Source organism: Gobius niger, assembly GCF_951799975.1.
Source record: "Gobius niger genome assembly, chromosome: 24".
In the NCBI taxonomy this organism is placed as follows: Eukaryota; Metazoa; Chordata; class Actinopteri; order Gobiiformes; family Gobiidae; genus Gobius; species Gobius niger.
In genome coordinates this window covers 7,902,423-7,915,847 of record NC_136875.1, presented here as the reverse complement: position 1 = coordinate 7,915,847, position 13,425 = coordinate 7,902,423, and the positions used below count along the sequence as shown (strand labels likewise).

The 13,425-nt window shown below is 39.0% G+C and overlaps 2 protein-coding genes across 2 annotated transcripts; one reads left to right on the top strand and one right to left on the bottom strand.

Moving 5' to 3' along the window:
- Positions 1-145: 145 nt before the first annotated feature.
- On the bottom strand, positions 146-2,932 carry spcs1 (signal peptidase complex subunit 1). The gene is made up of 4 exons (XM_079582533.1): positions 2,782-2,932; positions 2,275-2,334; positions 2,097-2,183; positions 146-387 (listed from the first exon to the last, which is right to left on the bottom strand). Exons 1-4 carry the CDS (start codon positions 2,815-2,817, stop codon positions 259-261), a joined length of 312 nt encoding a protein of 103 aa, XP_079438659.1. The 5' UTR covers positions 2,818-2,932; the 3' UTR covers positions 146-258.
- Positions 2,933-3,427: 495 nt separating this feature from the next.
- glt8d1 (glycosyltransferase 8 domain containing 1) lies at positions 3,428-11,925 on the top strand. Its single transcript, XM_079582276.1, has 9 exons — positions 3,428-3,548; positions 4,456-4,554; positions 6,237-6,450; positions 8,422-8,539; positions 8,616-8,700; positions 8,781-8,893; positions 8,999-9,165; positions 10,687-10,799; positions 11,535-11,925. Exons 1-9 carry the CDS (start codon positions 3,533-3,535, stop codon positions 11,723-11,725), a joined length of 1,116 nt encoding a protein of 371 aa, XP_079438402.1. The 5' UTR covers positions 3,428-3,532; the 3' UTR covers positions 11,726-11,925.
- The last annotated feature ends 1,500 nt before the right edge of the window (positions 11,926-13,425 follow it).

The following is a 13,425-nucleotide window of genomic DNA, read 5'->3' as shown; positions in this document are numbered from 1 at the left end:
TATGCAAATGTAGCTTTTGGCCATAGTTTTTTTTTTTACTTATTCCCCTTATTTTGATAAAGGTTACAAATCTAAAGATGCAAGTACAATGTGCAAGTTATTTAGAAAATGTCTGTAGAGAAAACTAAAGCAAAGCGAGAGTGTGATGAAGCTTTATTCAAATGAAACACTGTAACAAATGTATTATATCAAAGCCAAATAGATGATCCAATTGTACATAGATTTCTATATTAAAAAGCAGCTGGACTTTTTTTGTTTTTATTTGTGTTTCTTCTTCTTTGGGGCATTTTCTTGTGGCTTTTGGCTGGGTTCGCAGCTGGTTTCTGGAACAGCGGGCTGCCAGTTCAAAGGGTTCTTCCTGTACATCGGCCACGGAGGCAGAGTGAGCTGGAGAAACAACAAGAGAAAACAAAAGATTGATTGACGCGAAACATGTAGTACATATAGTAATAGTATATTTTTTTAAATGGTGGACAATGGATAGTAGACACGGCAGTAGATTCTTTCCTTCTCAGGGGTTCCTAACTTTTCGACCATGTGGGCTACTACTACAATACACATAGAAATACAGGTACGTAGAGTTGAAATGTGTTACAAATTGTATAGAATGTATATAATTGACCGTCTGGGCCTGTATTTTAATGTAAAATAAGTAATATGAATATAACTTAACCATAGCGACAAATCAGCGCAGGATAAGGTTGATTAAAAAGCGCAAATCTGTGTTTTTTTTTTTTTTTACTTAAAGGCACACCTTGTAACAATTTATGAGGAGCGCAGCTAGAAGGTCCCAGGTTGGACGGGGCCTTTCTGTGTGGAGTTTGCACGTTCTCCCAGTGTCTGCGTAGGTTTCCCCCAGGTACTCCCCTACCACTAAAAACATGTACGACAGGCCAGGATGAATGGAGTGAGTGAGTGAGTGCGAATGTGGGACAACGGATCAAAGACATTTTGGCTATGATGGTAATTTTCCTGCAATTTTAATAATTCCACACAATTAAAACCTCAAAAATTAACATTTATTGTAAGACTTATGGTTCCAAGCCTGTAGATACAAGTTTGTAGAATGGTTTAAACCTCTCTTAAATACACGTAGTTGAATGTTTGAATGCATTGACCACTGATCTGTGGCCCTCCATGCCTTAAACATGTCACTATACGGCACTATACGATGAAAAAAGTTTGGACACCCCTGTCCTACGGTATTATTACAGCTTACAATATAGTACCCCTTTTTTTCCGCTTAGTAAATCGACGCGTTTAATTTTGTGTAACTAGACTTGGATCGTGTAACGTTTCACGTAACGGTATTTAAATAGGGAAAACGTGGAACAGCTTGGTCGCTTCTAACTTCACCTCAGTTTGGAGCTATACCTTTGCTAAGGGCTAAATGCAAACATCATTTGACTGAGCGCACGCACAAAGACCAGACAGCTACGCATCAACTCGTCTAAGCTCAGGTAAAAACATATCTCAGTATGGAAAAACAGTGGCCTGTTCCTTTAAAGGCACACTGCGTAGAATTTTACTTATAAATAAAATTGAAATACTAGCATTTATTTTATGATAGATCATTTAATCATTGGAAAAATACCTACATATGTACAAAAAAACATGTGTTTTATACATGAGTGTATCTTTACTGGGAGTGGGTACGTCTCCAGCTCGTCTCCATGGAGATGTGACTAAAGTCAGTAGAATTTGATATTAAAACAGATTAGGTCCTCATCCAAATCCATTCTTTGATTATTCCCTGCAGTGATAGTATTTTTCTGTGTCGATCTGGTCAATAGGAGCATGTTTTGCACTAATGGCAACAGTATAGTCCAAAAGTTACGCAGTGTCCCTTTAAGTATATTGTATACCTTTAGACTTATCATTAGATAATATTTTCATACTTTTGCTTTTAAAAATAAATTCTTTGCTCCTGTATCTGTGTAGTTAAGTAAACAGGGAAATAACTGTTCTCGGTTGGAAATCCTTGTCGGTGCATCCGCGAGTCAGGCCGCAAAATGTTAATGCAATTTTCAGGGATTGCAATTCGAGGCTGTGATTCGGTTTTATAAAGAGAGAAAAGGATAAACAATAAAACTTACCACGCAAGACACAGCAAAACCAGCCAACACAATGTACACCGTCCACCCGAACTGCTCGATGATCAAACCGTAAATAAAGCCAATCGCCTGAACATAAAATACATATATATTATTTTTGTGGGTGATTGCACATGAAAGGGAAAAAGATTTAAAGAAAGAAAAAGATTATTTGACTTACAGCTGATACTAGAATAATTCCTTGGAAGATCTGTTCAGCGAGTTTTTGGCCTTTATAATCCTGTAAAACAAATTAATGATTGATTAAAACAATGATGCACAAATTTAACCCAGTGTTGGACTGTAGTGACATGTGCCCATAATCCCATTGGAATATGATGAATCCACATTTACAACAACAATCTGGGAAAGAGCATAGAAGACTAGATATGAGCAGTTCTTTTAAATTTATTTATCAACCCATCCAGCTCTTCGTAGTTTTGATTGTATGTACACATTCAGTGCACATGCTATATGCTACACACTTCTTGTTTGTCCAGACAGATCGCATAACGTAAACCTCGTTAGCTCAAATATGTGTATCTGCAATCAAAAATCCTTAATATTACAATAGAAACAATCCGATGAATATGTTTAAACCGTTAATTTACGAAAAACAAGCCCTTATCGAGGAAGCAGCTGGGGCTTCTCCAGTGAAAATGATTAGCAAGCATCCATCAAAACTTACCATATGTGTCGGGATGGACTTAAATATGGACAACATCTTTCCCTTTAAAAAAAGAACACTTCCAATTCGAAAAAATATGAAATATTTGACCAAAAGGAAGCAAGAAGCATCCGCTTTTCCAAAAGATACGTCGCGTTGAAAGATTGTTTCCGGTTCACGTTCGGTCTAAAACAGTCACTGATGTAAAACGTAACGAGATACGAGTGGATCTGCGTCAACAACGGGGCGCTTCGTCATCCGTTTGGTTAACTATCTGTAAAAAGCTGCCTTTGATAGCGCCTGTACACAATGTTACGGTCTGCTTACTTTTCGCTCTTACAAAATACAAATATTTTTAGTAGATTTTCACAGGCTCAATTAAAGTTGATATTGCATTTCTTCACATGTTTTTAAAGCGTAAATTGCTAAATAATCCGCCATTTCAATCAGGATTATCCACAGTATCGCCCACTACAGTCAACCTGGATAGCAAACAAAAGTTGCCGATGTTGAGTTGGCAGTTTGGGAGTCAAGGTAAATATTGCTTTTTGTAATAATTTCTTACAGTCTAAATATGCATTTTCTATGATTTGTATGTTTGTACATGTTTTAACTGAGTAGATTCAAAACGTTGCATTTATTCACACTTTCTGTGCAGACGCTGCTGCAGCTGACCTCAGTTAGCATCTGACCATCCTGGCTCCCCTCATCACAACATCACCGATTTAACATCACTTTTCAATTATTTAAAAGGACGAATGAATGCGCCAGTATGACACTCAGAAAAGGTGAGAGGGATTTCTTCATGTATGGAGTGTAACTGGATGTGTGTTCTTATTGTTGTAGTAGTTTCAATGTTTTGTGTGCTTTAGGGGCGAAAAAACTGATACGTTTCCAGAAACTTTTTGGAATCTTTCAGTGGGAACTTTAGCTCAGGGGAATTTTTCAAGAATTAAAACGCTCAAAAACAATATTTTTGGGGTTGAATAAACAATGGAAATTCACAATAATTAAATTATTGCATTATAATACATATCTACTAAACCCTTGCAAGATTTAAAGTTTCATTCAATTTAAACCAAAATTGTGTGAACATTGTGAAAACAAGATTAAAAGTAGGTTTAAATACCACAAAGTAAAAGAAGCACATAAAAAAAAAACAGAAAATCTGATACTGTATTAATCTCTATAGAGAAATCTCTGTAGAGAAATGAGTTCTCTGCATTTGACCCATCCTCAGTATCGCATGGGGCGACCTGTAGGAGCAGTGAGCTGCCAGCAGTGGTCGGCACTCGGGGACCCATCTCCATGACGTGGGGGAAGGCTGGTGGTCAGAAACACCTGGCGGGAGGATTAACCTATTGCACATGTTTTTTATAACCTACCACTGACCTACGCAGACACGGGGAGAACATGCAAACTCCACACAGAAAGGCCCCGTCCAGGTGGGAATCAAACCCGGGACCTTCGAGCTGTGAGGCACGAGCACTAACCGCTGCGCCACCGTGTTCATTACCATTTTGGTTTTAGAAAAAATATGTTACATAGTAATATTGTGTCACCTAAACTGAGTTAATGATACTTTGGGAATGTATTGTGAAGCCCCAGCTGTTGTTTACCAAAGGTGGTATATAAATATTTTGATAGTATTAATAGTCACATGTACATGCACTTTAAAAATGTGGTGTCTTTCAGTGAACCTGGTGATCCTGGTGCTGCTGGCTGTGGCTTTCTTAATTATCGTCCAGAGAAACCTCCTCAACCTCAGCGACTTTTTACACAAAGAAAATCCAGGTAAGATTATTATGAATATCAGAGTTTTACATAGTTTTGCATAAGGTTTGATCAGTTTCACGTATCTTTCTACAGAACAAAAAGTAAGTTTTGTTTTTTACCTTTGAGCTTTAAACCATGCTGTAACAATGTTCCTTTGTCAAAATCGTGCATGCCATTTCTTCTATTGCTGAAGTGATCCAACCTGTAAATGAAGGCCCTTTTACACCAACGTGATCTCCTGTTGGGAGTTCCTGGTCGAGCAGGTTTTGGCAAACGTCGGGCGCGTCTGCTTGGGCGGTCGGTGAAGCCAGTTTTGGCAGATTGTGTTTGTCAAATTGGCGTCTCTCATCGCTGCACGAGGAGCAATGTGATTAAAGAGGGAGCTCCAGGCGAAATGCTGATCAGCCCTTTGTCTCAGGGCCACGGCTGATCAGTCCAACATTATTTCATATCATAAAACGTGATAAATCATTGCCGAGGTACGCAAATGTTCCCTTTAAATTGGAAAGTCAATATGCACCACATGAAAATATAAATTGTATTTTGAACTCCCTCCCTACACACACAAACCTGAACACATTTTTTTTATTTTTTTTATTTTTTTTTATTGTGACAATTACAAAGAAAAGAAAACAAGAACAACAGACATTACAAAGAACAGACAACAGATCTCATGTGACAATAAACCAGAAAACTTTTGGGAAGAATTTCATAGGCTGTATAGGTAGGCGTACTGGGCGGGTGTGTGTGAGCGCGTTTATGTGCGTGCGTGCATGTGAGAGCTTTCGTGTGTAATGGGAAAAAAGAAAAAAGAAAAGTAAAAAATAGACGATAGAAAAATTATATTCAATTCTAATCCTTGTTGTCATTGTCATCATCAACACCGTCATCCATACTGACATTATACTGTATCTAATGAAAATCACAATTATGATTATTATATATTTGCATATATATACATATACACACACACACACACACACACATACATATACATATACATATACACATACATATATACACATACACACACACAGACATACACACAGATATCAACAACAACCCTGTTAATAATAGGATAATAATAATGCTAGCAGTAGTAGTAATAGTAATAATAATAATAGTTCAATAGTCTTATGATCACGAAATTACTTATTTATTTATTTATTTTTTTCCATCCATTTGTTCTCCACCATTCTGCCCCTGATCTATATCTGTATTGTTGTTGTTGTTTTTTGTTGTTGTTTTACCCTAAAATGGGCTAAGGTGCATTAAAAGGACAAGAAGTGCTCACCTGGGCAGAAATACTGTCCCTGTAAGCACTTTCCCACCGACCTGAGAGCTTGTGTATCATTTGTGTGTGTTTTTTTTTTGTACTATTCCACTGTGATGCATTAAAAGACACAGAAATGGTGGGGGACAGACGGAGATTGAGTTAATATGCAATATGTTACCACCACTACTACTACTACCACAACACTTAAGGGGTGGTAAAAAAGATGGTGAGATAATAATGACAATAACAACAACAAAAAATACAAAAACTACATGGAAATGGGTTAGGAGTGCGTGCATGTGTGTGTGCGCGTGTGTGTGCGTGTGGTACAATAAATGGTGTGGAGAGGAGTTACAACACATTTATATTATATTGATCAATGTTCCGAAACGATTGACTTTTATTTCTTGCCTTTTGTGTCCAGACGCGGGGGCTGTCCTCCCATTTGAAGCGGAGCTCTCCCAGAACCTCAGCCCGGCCTCGGGGCCCAGGTCCGGTGACCAGATCCCGGTCCTGATCACGGCGGCGGAGGAACGACTGGGCGCCGCGGTGGCTGCCATCCACAGCGTCCACTCCAACACCAAAGCCAACGTGGTGTTCACTATAGTCACCCTCAACAGCACCGTGCAGCACCTGAAGTGAGTAACGCGGCGCTCCAGATGGTATCATTAGATCACAGAGGCCTGTAGAGCTACAAAAGTGAGGGTTATTTAAAGCTACACTGTGTAACATTTTACCCAATAAATATAATAAAATACTGACATTTATTTGTATTAAAGCCATACCGCCTAGAATTTTACCCAATGACTAAAATTTAAATATAAGCATTAATTTTATGATATTTTCATCATTGAAAATTACCTCATAAATGAACTAAAAAACATGTGCCTTTGCTGTGAGCGGCTCAGCTCTCATAAGACATGACTGTAACTTTACCGGGAGTGGGTACGTCTCCAGCTCGTCTCCATGGAAACGTCGACTAAAGTGCAGAATTTGAGATTTAAACAGGTTAGGTTCTCTTTCAAATTCATTGCTGGATTACCCACTGCAGCATTTTCTGTGTTGAGCTGGTCATTGGGAGCGTGGCAACAGTATAATCCAAAATGTTGCGCACTGTGCCTTTTAAATAAACATGTTTGCTGTGAGCGGCTCAACGTAGCCAAATGTTGAGATTTAAACAGGTCAGGTCCTCATCCAGATCCAGTCATTGATTACCCACTGCAGTAATAGCATTTTCTATGACAAGCTGGTCACTAGGAGCATGTTTTTAATTGTCGGAAACATTCCAAAATGTTATGCAATGTGCCTTTGAAGTCAAGATAGGTAATGTATTCAGAAATTAGGCCTATGTATGGTTGGTAACGTACATTTGCAATTGTAGGCCATTAGCAACACCTTGAACCTGATATTAATGTTAAATGTTGCATTTTATTCCTAGCAAATATTTTTTGTTCAGGCCAAAATGTTCAAACAAACCAAACCAGTTAATAAACAGCTTTCCTCTTTAATTCATAAAACAGTTGTTTTTTGAAAGTATATATTGATATTGTATCATATGACTTGATCCTGTCACATGATGCGGCAGCTCGCTCTGGAGGATCCTTCACTTGAGCTCAAATGCGGCGGCTTGAGGACACTCTGCTTCACTTTGGAGGAGCTCACCTCCGAGGAGGTCTACGACGAGCACTACGGAGGAAAGAGGATCCTGGCAAATGACAAACAGCCACAGACTGTTAGCCACAGACTGAGGCTCTGTTAACTCTGTTCAAATTCACAGAGAAAGGTTTACTGCTGGTTTACTGCTGCCTTTTCAATGCAGTCATTTAGTTGAAATTAGGATGAAGTAAGTGCTTTATTTGTCATCGCACAAGCGTCCAGCGGAACAGTGTTCAGTTGTTAGTCCTGAGCCGCGCTGCAACTGTGGGTCAACCTGACCAGCGTGTTTGGAGGTCGGGAAAACTGTAGCACCTGCAGGAAGCCTGGCCGGCTGCCTTCAGTCTCCTCTGAAACGGTGCAGCTGGGTTTGTCCCTGTTCCAGAGCGTGGTGTCCTGCACTGGTCAGCTCCACCTCCTGCGCAGCTCCCTCTGCTCGACAACAGTCTTTCACCGTCTTCTGGGAAGAGCTTAGCAGTTAACTTCATTCGCCAGTGAAAGTCCATTAGCTAGACCAATAGAAGGCATACAGTGGGGAATAAAAGTATTTGGCCAAAATCCAATACAATGTCTATGTGAAACTGACCAAATACTTTTTTTCTCCACTGTATGTGGTTTAGCTGTGAGTCTTGCCCGGATACCTCCTCACTTGTCCCTCCCTTGTGAAGCCTCCACTGTGCTGCAGGTGTGGGGGGGCTCTTAGCTCTTAGATCGAGAGAGAGGGAAGCAGATCTTTGGTAAAATCCTGCTGTGGCTTGATTGACAGCGCTGCTCCATCTGTCCCGTAAACGTAGCCATGTGCGGGTTTGTTTACGGAGCCATGCGCTCTCTGGGACGGTACTCTTGGGTCATCATCACATATAATGAGCACATACAAAAGCTAAAGTCACTCAGCGGTCCTTCATTTTAGCTGGATGGCCACAACAGACTTTTCACACTTTTTTTTCCCCCGACAGACAGTGGCTCGGTGATTCCAAGCTAAAAGACGTACAACACAGAATAGTTATATTTAATCCAGAGCAGCTCAAAGGAAAGATTTCTCAAGATCCTCACAGCGCAGAAGCCACAAAACCTGTAAGTAAACATCTCTTTTATTATTATCTTTTTATTTAAATGCCACGCTTACATTATCTGCGTTTTATTTATGTAGTTGGCGTTTGCAAGATTCTACCTCCCGTTGTTCATCCCAGAGGCGGAGAGGGCCATTTATTTGGATGACGACATCATTGTACAAGGTGAGTCAGGAGAACAGGTGCGACGGTCGAACGGAGAGCTTTGTGTAACCGTTTTGTGTGTGTTTTTTATGTGACGACAGGAGATATTCAGGAGCTTTATGAGACCAGCATCAAACCAGGCCAGGCTGCGGCGTTTTCTGACGACTGCGACTCGTCTTCGGCCAAAGGAATCGTTCGAGGAGCCGGAAATCAGGTAAATATGCTAAATTAACTTTTTAGAGCTTTTTTTTTACCACGTCACAACAGACCTGGAGCTGCTTTTCGAGCCTTTTCTTGAGTGTTTCATTGTTTCCCGCAGAATAAATACATGGGGTTCCTGGACTTCCAAAAGGAGTCCATAAAGAAGCTGGGCCTGAGGGCAAACACGTGCACGTTTAACCCCGGAGTCTTTGTGGCCAATCTGAGCGAGTGGAGGAACCAGAACATCACGGGACAGCTGCAGCACTGGATGGAGCTCAATACACAGTACGGCTACTACCACTACTGCTATCACTACCACTACTACAACTACTACTACCAGTTATTTCAAATGGGACAATAGGAAACATCGGCAAATTTTCTACTACTACTATTACTACTTCTTATACTTCTGCCATTGCAAAATGTCAACCTAAATATAACAAAGGACTAGTGGGTTTTCACTGTGTTCATTTGGCTGTTGCCTTGTGTACTTGTATGGAGGACCGTAACAGCCAAAATAATAACTGAAATATACGTATAAAGTACGACTGCAGAAAAGAATAGAAAAAAATAGAATGTTTGGGTAAAAAACAAAACACATGAAAACATTCTTGGTTAAAGCAAATACCAAATCCGATTCTGGTATCGGATATCAGAGTCGATCCTACAAAAATCAGGATAGGATATCGATTCCCAATATCTGACACTGAACCACTACCTGTTTTGGCTCTCACCATTTTAATGAACTTAATCGTAGGGCTGATCGATTATTGAAAAAATAATAATCACGATTATTTTTGTCATAATTGAAATCACGATTATTCGTTGCCTTTAAAAATTTATTAATCAAAACACTATGATGATATTTTATGTTTTCTGGACAGTCATAAAAGTACAAATGATCAAGTTTGCCTCGATTAAGGAGAGGTCCCTGTTTCACACCTGCCCCCTGCTGGCCCGCCCTCACACCTGCGCAAGCAAACCGAGCAGTGCGGCCTGATGACATCATCACACAGCACTGTTTGTTTTTATGTCAGACAAAAGCATGAGCCATGGCACGTGAAAAGCGAACGGAAAATAATCCCAGCGGCCTGAAATAACAAGTCAATAATAAGTCAATGATAAGTCTGCTTTGCAAAAAATAAAAAATAAAAATATAATGGATTTTTTTGCGATTATGCTAATTTTGTAATCGTTTACTGTTGTAATCAGAATCGTAATCGAATTCCGATTAATTGCACAGCCCTACTTCATCTTAATTGAATATTGACCTGCTGTGTCTCATCTTGTAGCTCTTAACCAGCAGTGCTTATAACGGTAACATAGTAAAATACCACAGCTAGCAGTAAGATGCTAGTGCTAGCATCATTCAAGACCTTTTATAACAAATCCATGTTCAAGACCGGGACAGAAACTATAGATACAGATGGCAATGCATCATACAAGGGGGCGCGGCCAAGCCAAGGGAGAAGAAAACCTCTCATGGGAATCCCAATTTTTCACTCTTTAGTTTTTTGCGTTTTTTTGGTGGATTATAAACGTATTTATCAAACACAAAAAAAGAAAAATGGCTGGATTGGTGCATCTCTGAGTAAAACCCTGTCATTTTCTGTCTGCATTTATTGTGTAATTTCCCTTTTTCCAAGCTACATTCGCAAAAAGTAATGAAGATGAGCTCAGGAGTGCTCTGATTGGATGTGTGTTGATTTATCTTCTTGTTTGTTTGGGTAGTTTTGGTCCTCCATACTCCGTTTGACCAATTAAACAAAACCTTGTTGTTTCTCAATTTAATTTTATCTTTCCCAGGGAGGACCTTTACAGTAAAACTCTGGGAGACAGCGTCATAACTCCTCCCCTTCTGATTGTTTTCTACAAACGACACACCGCCATCGACCCCATGTGGCACATCAGGCACTTGGGTGAGCTCATCAGGAAAAAGGGCCCAGCTGGTAGGGCTGTGCAATTAATCGAAATTACGATTTCAATTACAACAGTAAACGATTACAAAATTAGCATAATCGCAAAAAATCGATTATAATTTTTTTATTTTTGTCTTTTTTTGATGGATTTTTGTCTTTTTTGATGGATTTTTGTCATTTTTTTGCTGGATTTTTGTCACTTTTTTGATGGATTTTTGTCTTTTTTTGATGGATTTTTGTCTTTTTTTGATGGATTTTTGTCACTTTTTTTTGATGAATTTTTGTCTTTTTTTGATGGATTTTTGTCACTTTTTTTGATGAATTTTTGTCTTTTTTTGATGGATTTTTGTCACTTTTTTGATGGATTTTTGTCTTTTTTGATGGATTTTTGTCACTTTTTTACTGGATTTTTGTCACTTTTTTTGATGGATTTTTGTCTTTTTTGATGGATTTTTGTCATTTTTTTGATGGATTTTTGTCACTTTTTTGATGGATTTTTGTCACTTTTTTACTGGATTTTTGTCACTTTTTTTGATGGATTTTTGTCTTTTTTGATGGATTTTTGTGACTTTTTTGATGGATTTTTTTAAAGGCAACAAATAATCGTTTGAATAATCGTGATTTCAATTATGACAAAAATAATCGTGATTATTATTTTTTCAATAATCAAGCAGCCCTACCAGCTGGTGTCCAAATTCAGGGGGAATAAGAGAACAATCGTTTTGTTTTTCCCAGGTACGACCGGAGCCGCTAACCGCTACTCCTCTCAGTTCGTCAAAGCGGCCAAGCTGCTGCACTGGAACGGTCACTACAAACCCTGGGGCCGCGGCGCCGCCTTCGCCGACCTCTGGGACCGGTGGTACATTCAGGACCCCACGGGAAAGTTCCACCCCATCAGACGGCACGCCGACGACGATAAGGAATAACTCCGCTCCCAAATAAGATTCTGAACTAACAAACCCGCTTTCAACCACAATTGTGAACTCAGGAAAACACGGCGTTGCTTTTGACTTACCGTTGGTAGCTCTCAATAACACTAGCATCAGATTATCAGGATTATTGATCAGACATTACCTCACTTTACCTGTGGATGTTCCAGCTTGCACATCACATTGTAACGACTAAAGTAAGATTACTCATTTATACATTTCTCTAATGGACAAAACTACAAAAAATAGTGGAGAAATTGCAGGTTTAATGGTGTTAGAGGATCTAAACGCAGCCGATGGAGAGTCATGTGATCAGTGGAGCTCCAGACCTTCACAGGGACTGACATCACCTCCACTTTAAGTTTGGATTAGTTTGAACTTGTCCTTTCCCGAAGTGGAGCTCATGTTCCTCTCCATCTGCTGCGTTTAGCCCCTTCTCCTTTTCCCTCAAATCCCTGTTTTGAGTTCATCTCCTGCATCAGCTAATATTTGCAACTTGCTTTAAACACATTCAAAAACATACACTATAATATTCCATTATTTTAACGCGTTTTTTAATTTACATAACGGGTGCAAAGACTTGCCAAACTGACCACGTTACTGCCTTAACCTGAGACTTGACTTCGTTTCTGTGCCATTTCTATCCCGTGTTTTTCTTAAAAGTGTATATGTCAAGTTTTGTAAATAAATACAAAAAGTTTAAGCCGTTCCAGTTTGATCAAGTGATTTCTTTCTGACAAATACTTTCAGATCATATGTTTTTACACATTATGCTTCAATTAATCTAAATCTGCTTTATTTGTGCTGTACTAATGGGGAGCAAGCGCTTAATCCTCCAGGTAAATAAGTCCGGGAAAACAGTGTTTCCCAACCTGGGGGTGCTTATCAGGGTGAACTTGGAATTATTTCATATTTTGTGTGAAAATGTTGGCAGAATTCATGAGGCAGGGGGAACTCAAGTGAGTGAAAATCAACGAAAAAAGGCTTTGGTTTGTAGTGTAGATTCTGTTTCAGAATCTACACTACAAAAAACTACACCTCAAGCATGGGTTTAAATGACGAATTGAGAATATGCACCGACGAACCCTATCTTTGTAGAGCTGAGCCGACTGAAAATCCATGATCTTGTTGATCTAAATACATTAGTAATTGTGTACAAAGCATATCATAATCTTCTCCCTCCTCCCATCCAGGAGCTTTTTGAACACAGGAAAAGTCAGTATAACCTCCGAGGAACTGCTATTTTCAAAAAAGCAAAAGCTAAAAAGAACAAAAAGAGTGGATGTATTTCTGTAAGAGGTGTTAATCTGTGGAACGACCTGGAAGATCAGTTAAAACAGTCCCAAACAGTCAAAGCTTTCAAAAAGTTGTTTAAAGCTACTAAAATTCAAGATTATATAAGCTTAGGAGGAATAAAGTCAGAAAAATAAATAATGACATGATTTAGTTTCAACTAAATTAACATAAAACAAATGTATGTTTGTTGGAATATTGAAATTTATGTTACTAACTTCAGATACATGTTTTTTTCTCTTCTGTTTAACACTTGATATTGTTCATTATTAATGTTTGTGTTTTGTTTTTGTTTTCTCTCGTGGAAGTCTGTAAACTGGGTTAGGCGTTATAAGTTTTCACTTTAGACTAAACCCTTTCGGTCGTGTTGTACACAAAAAATTGGAAATGTATTTATGTTTAAA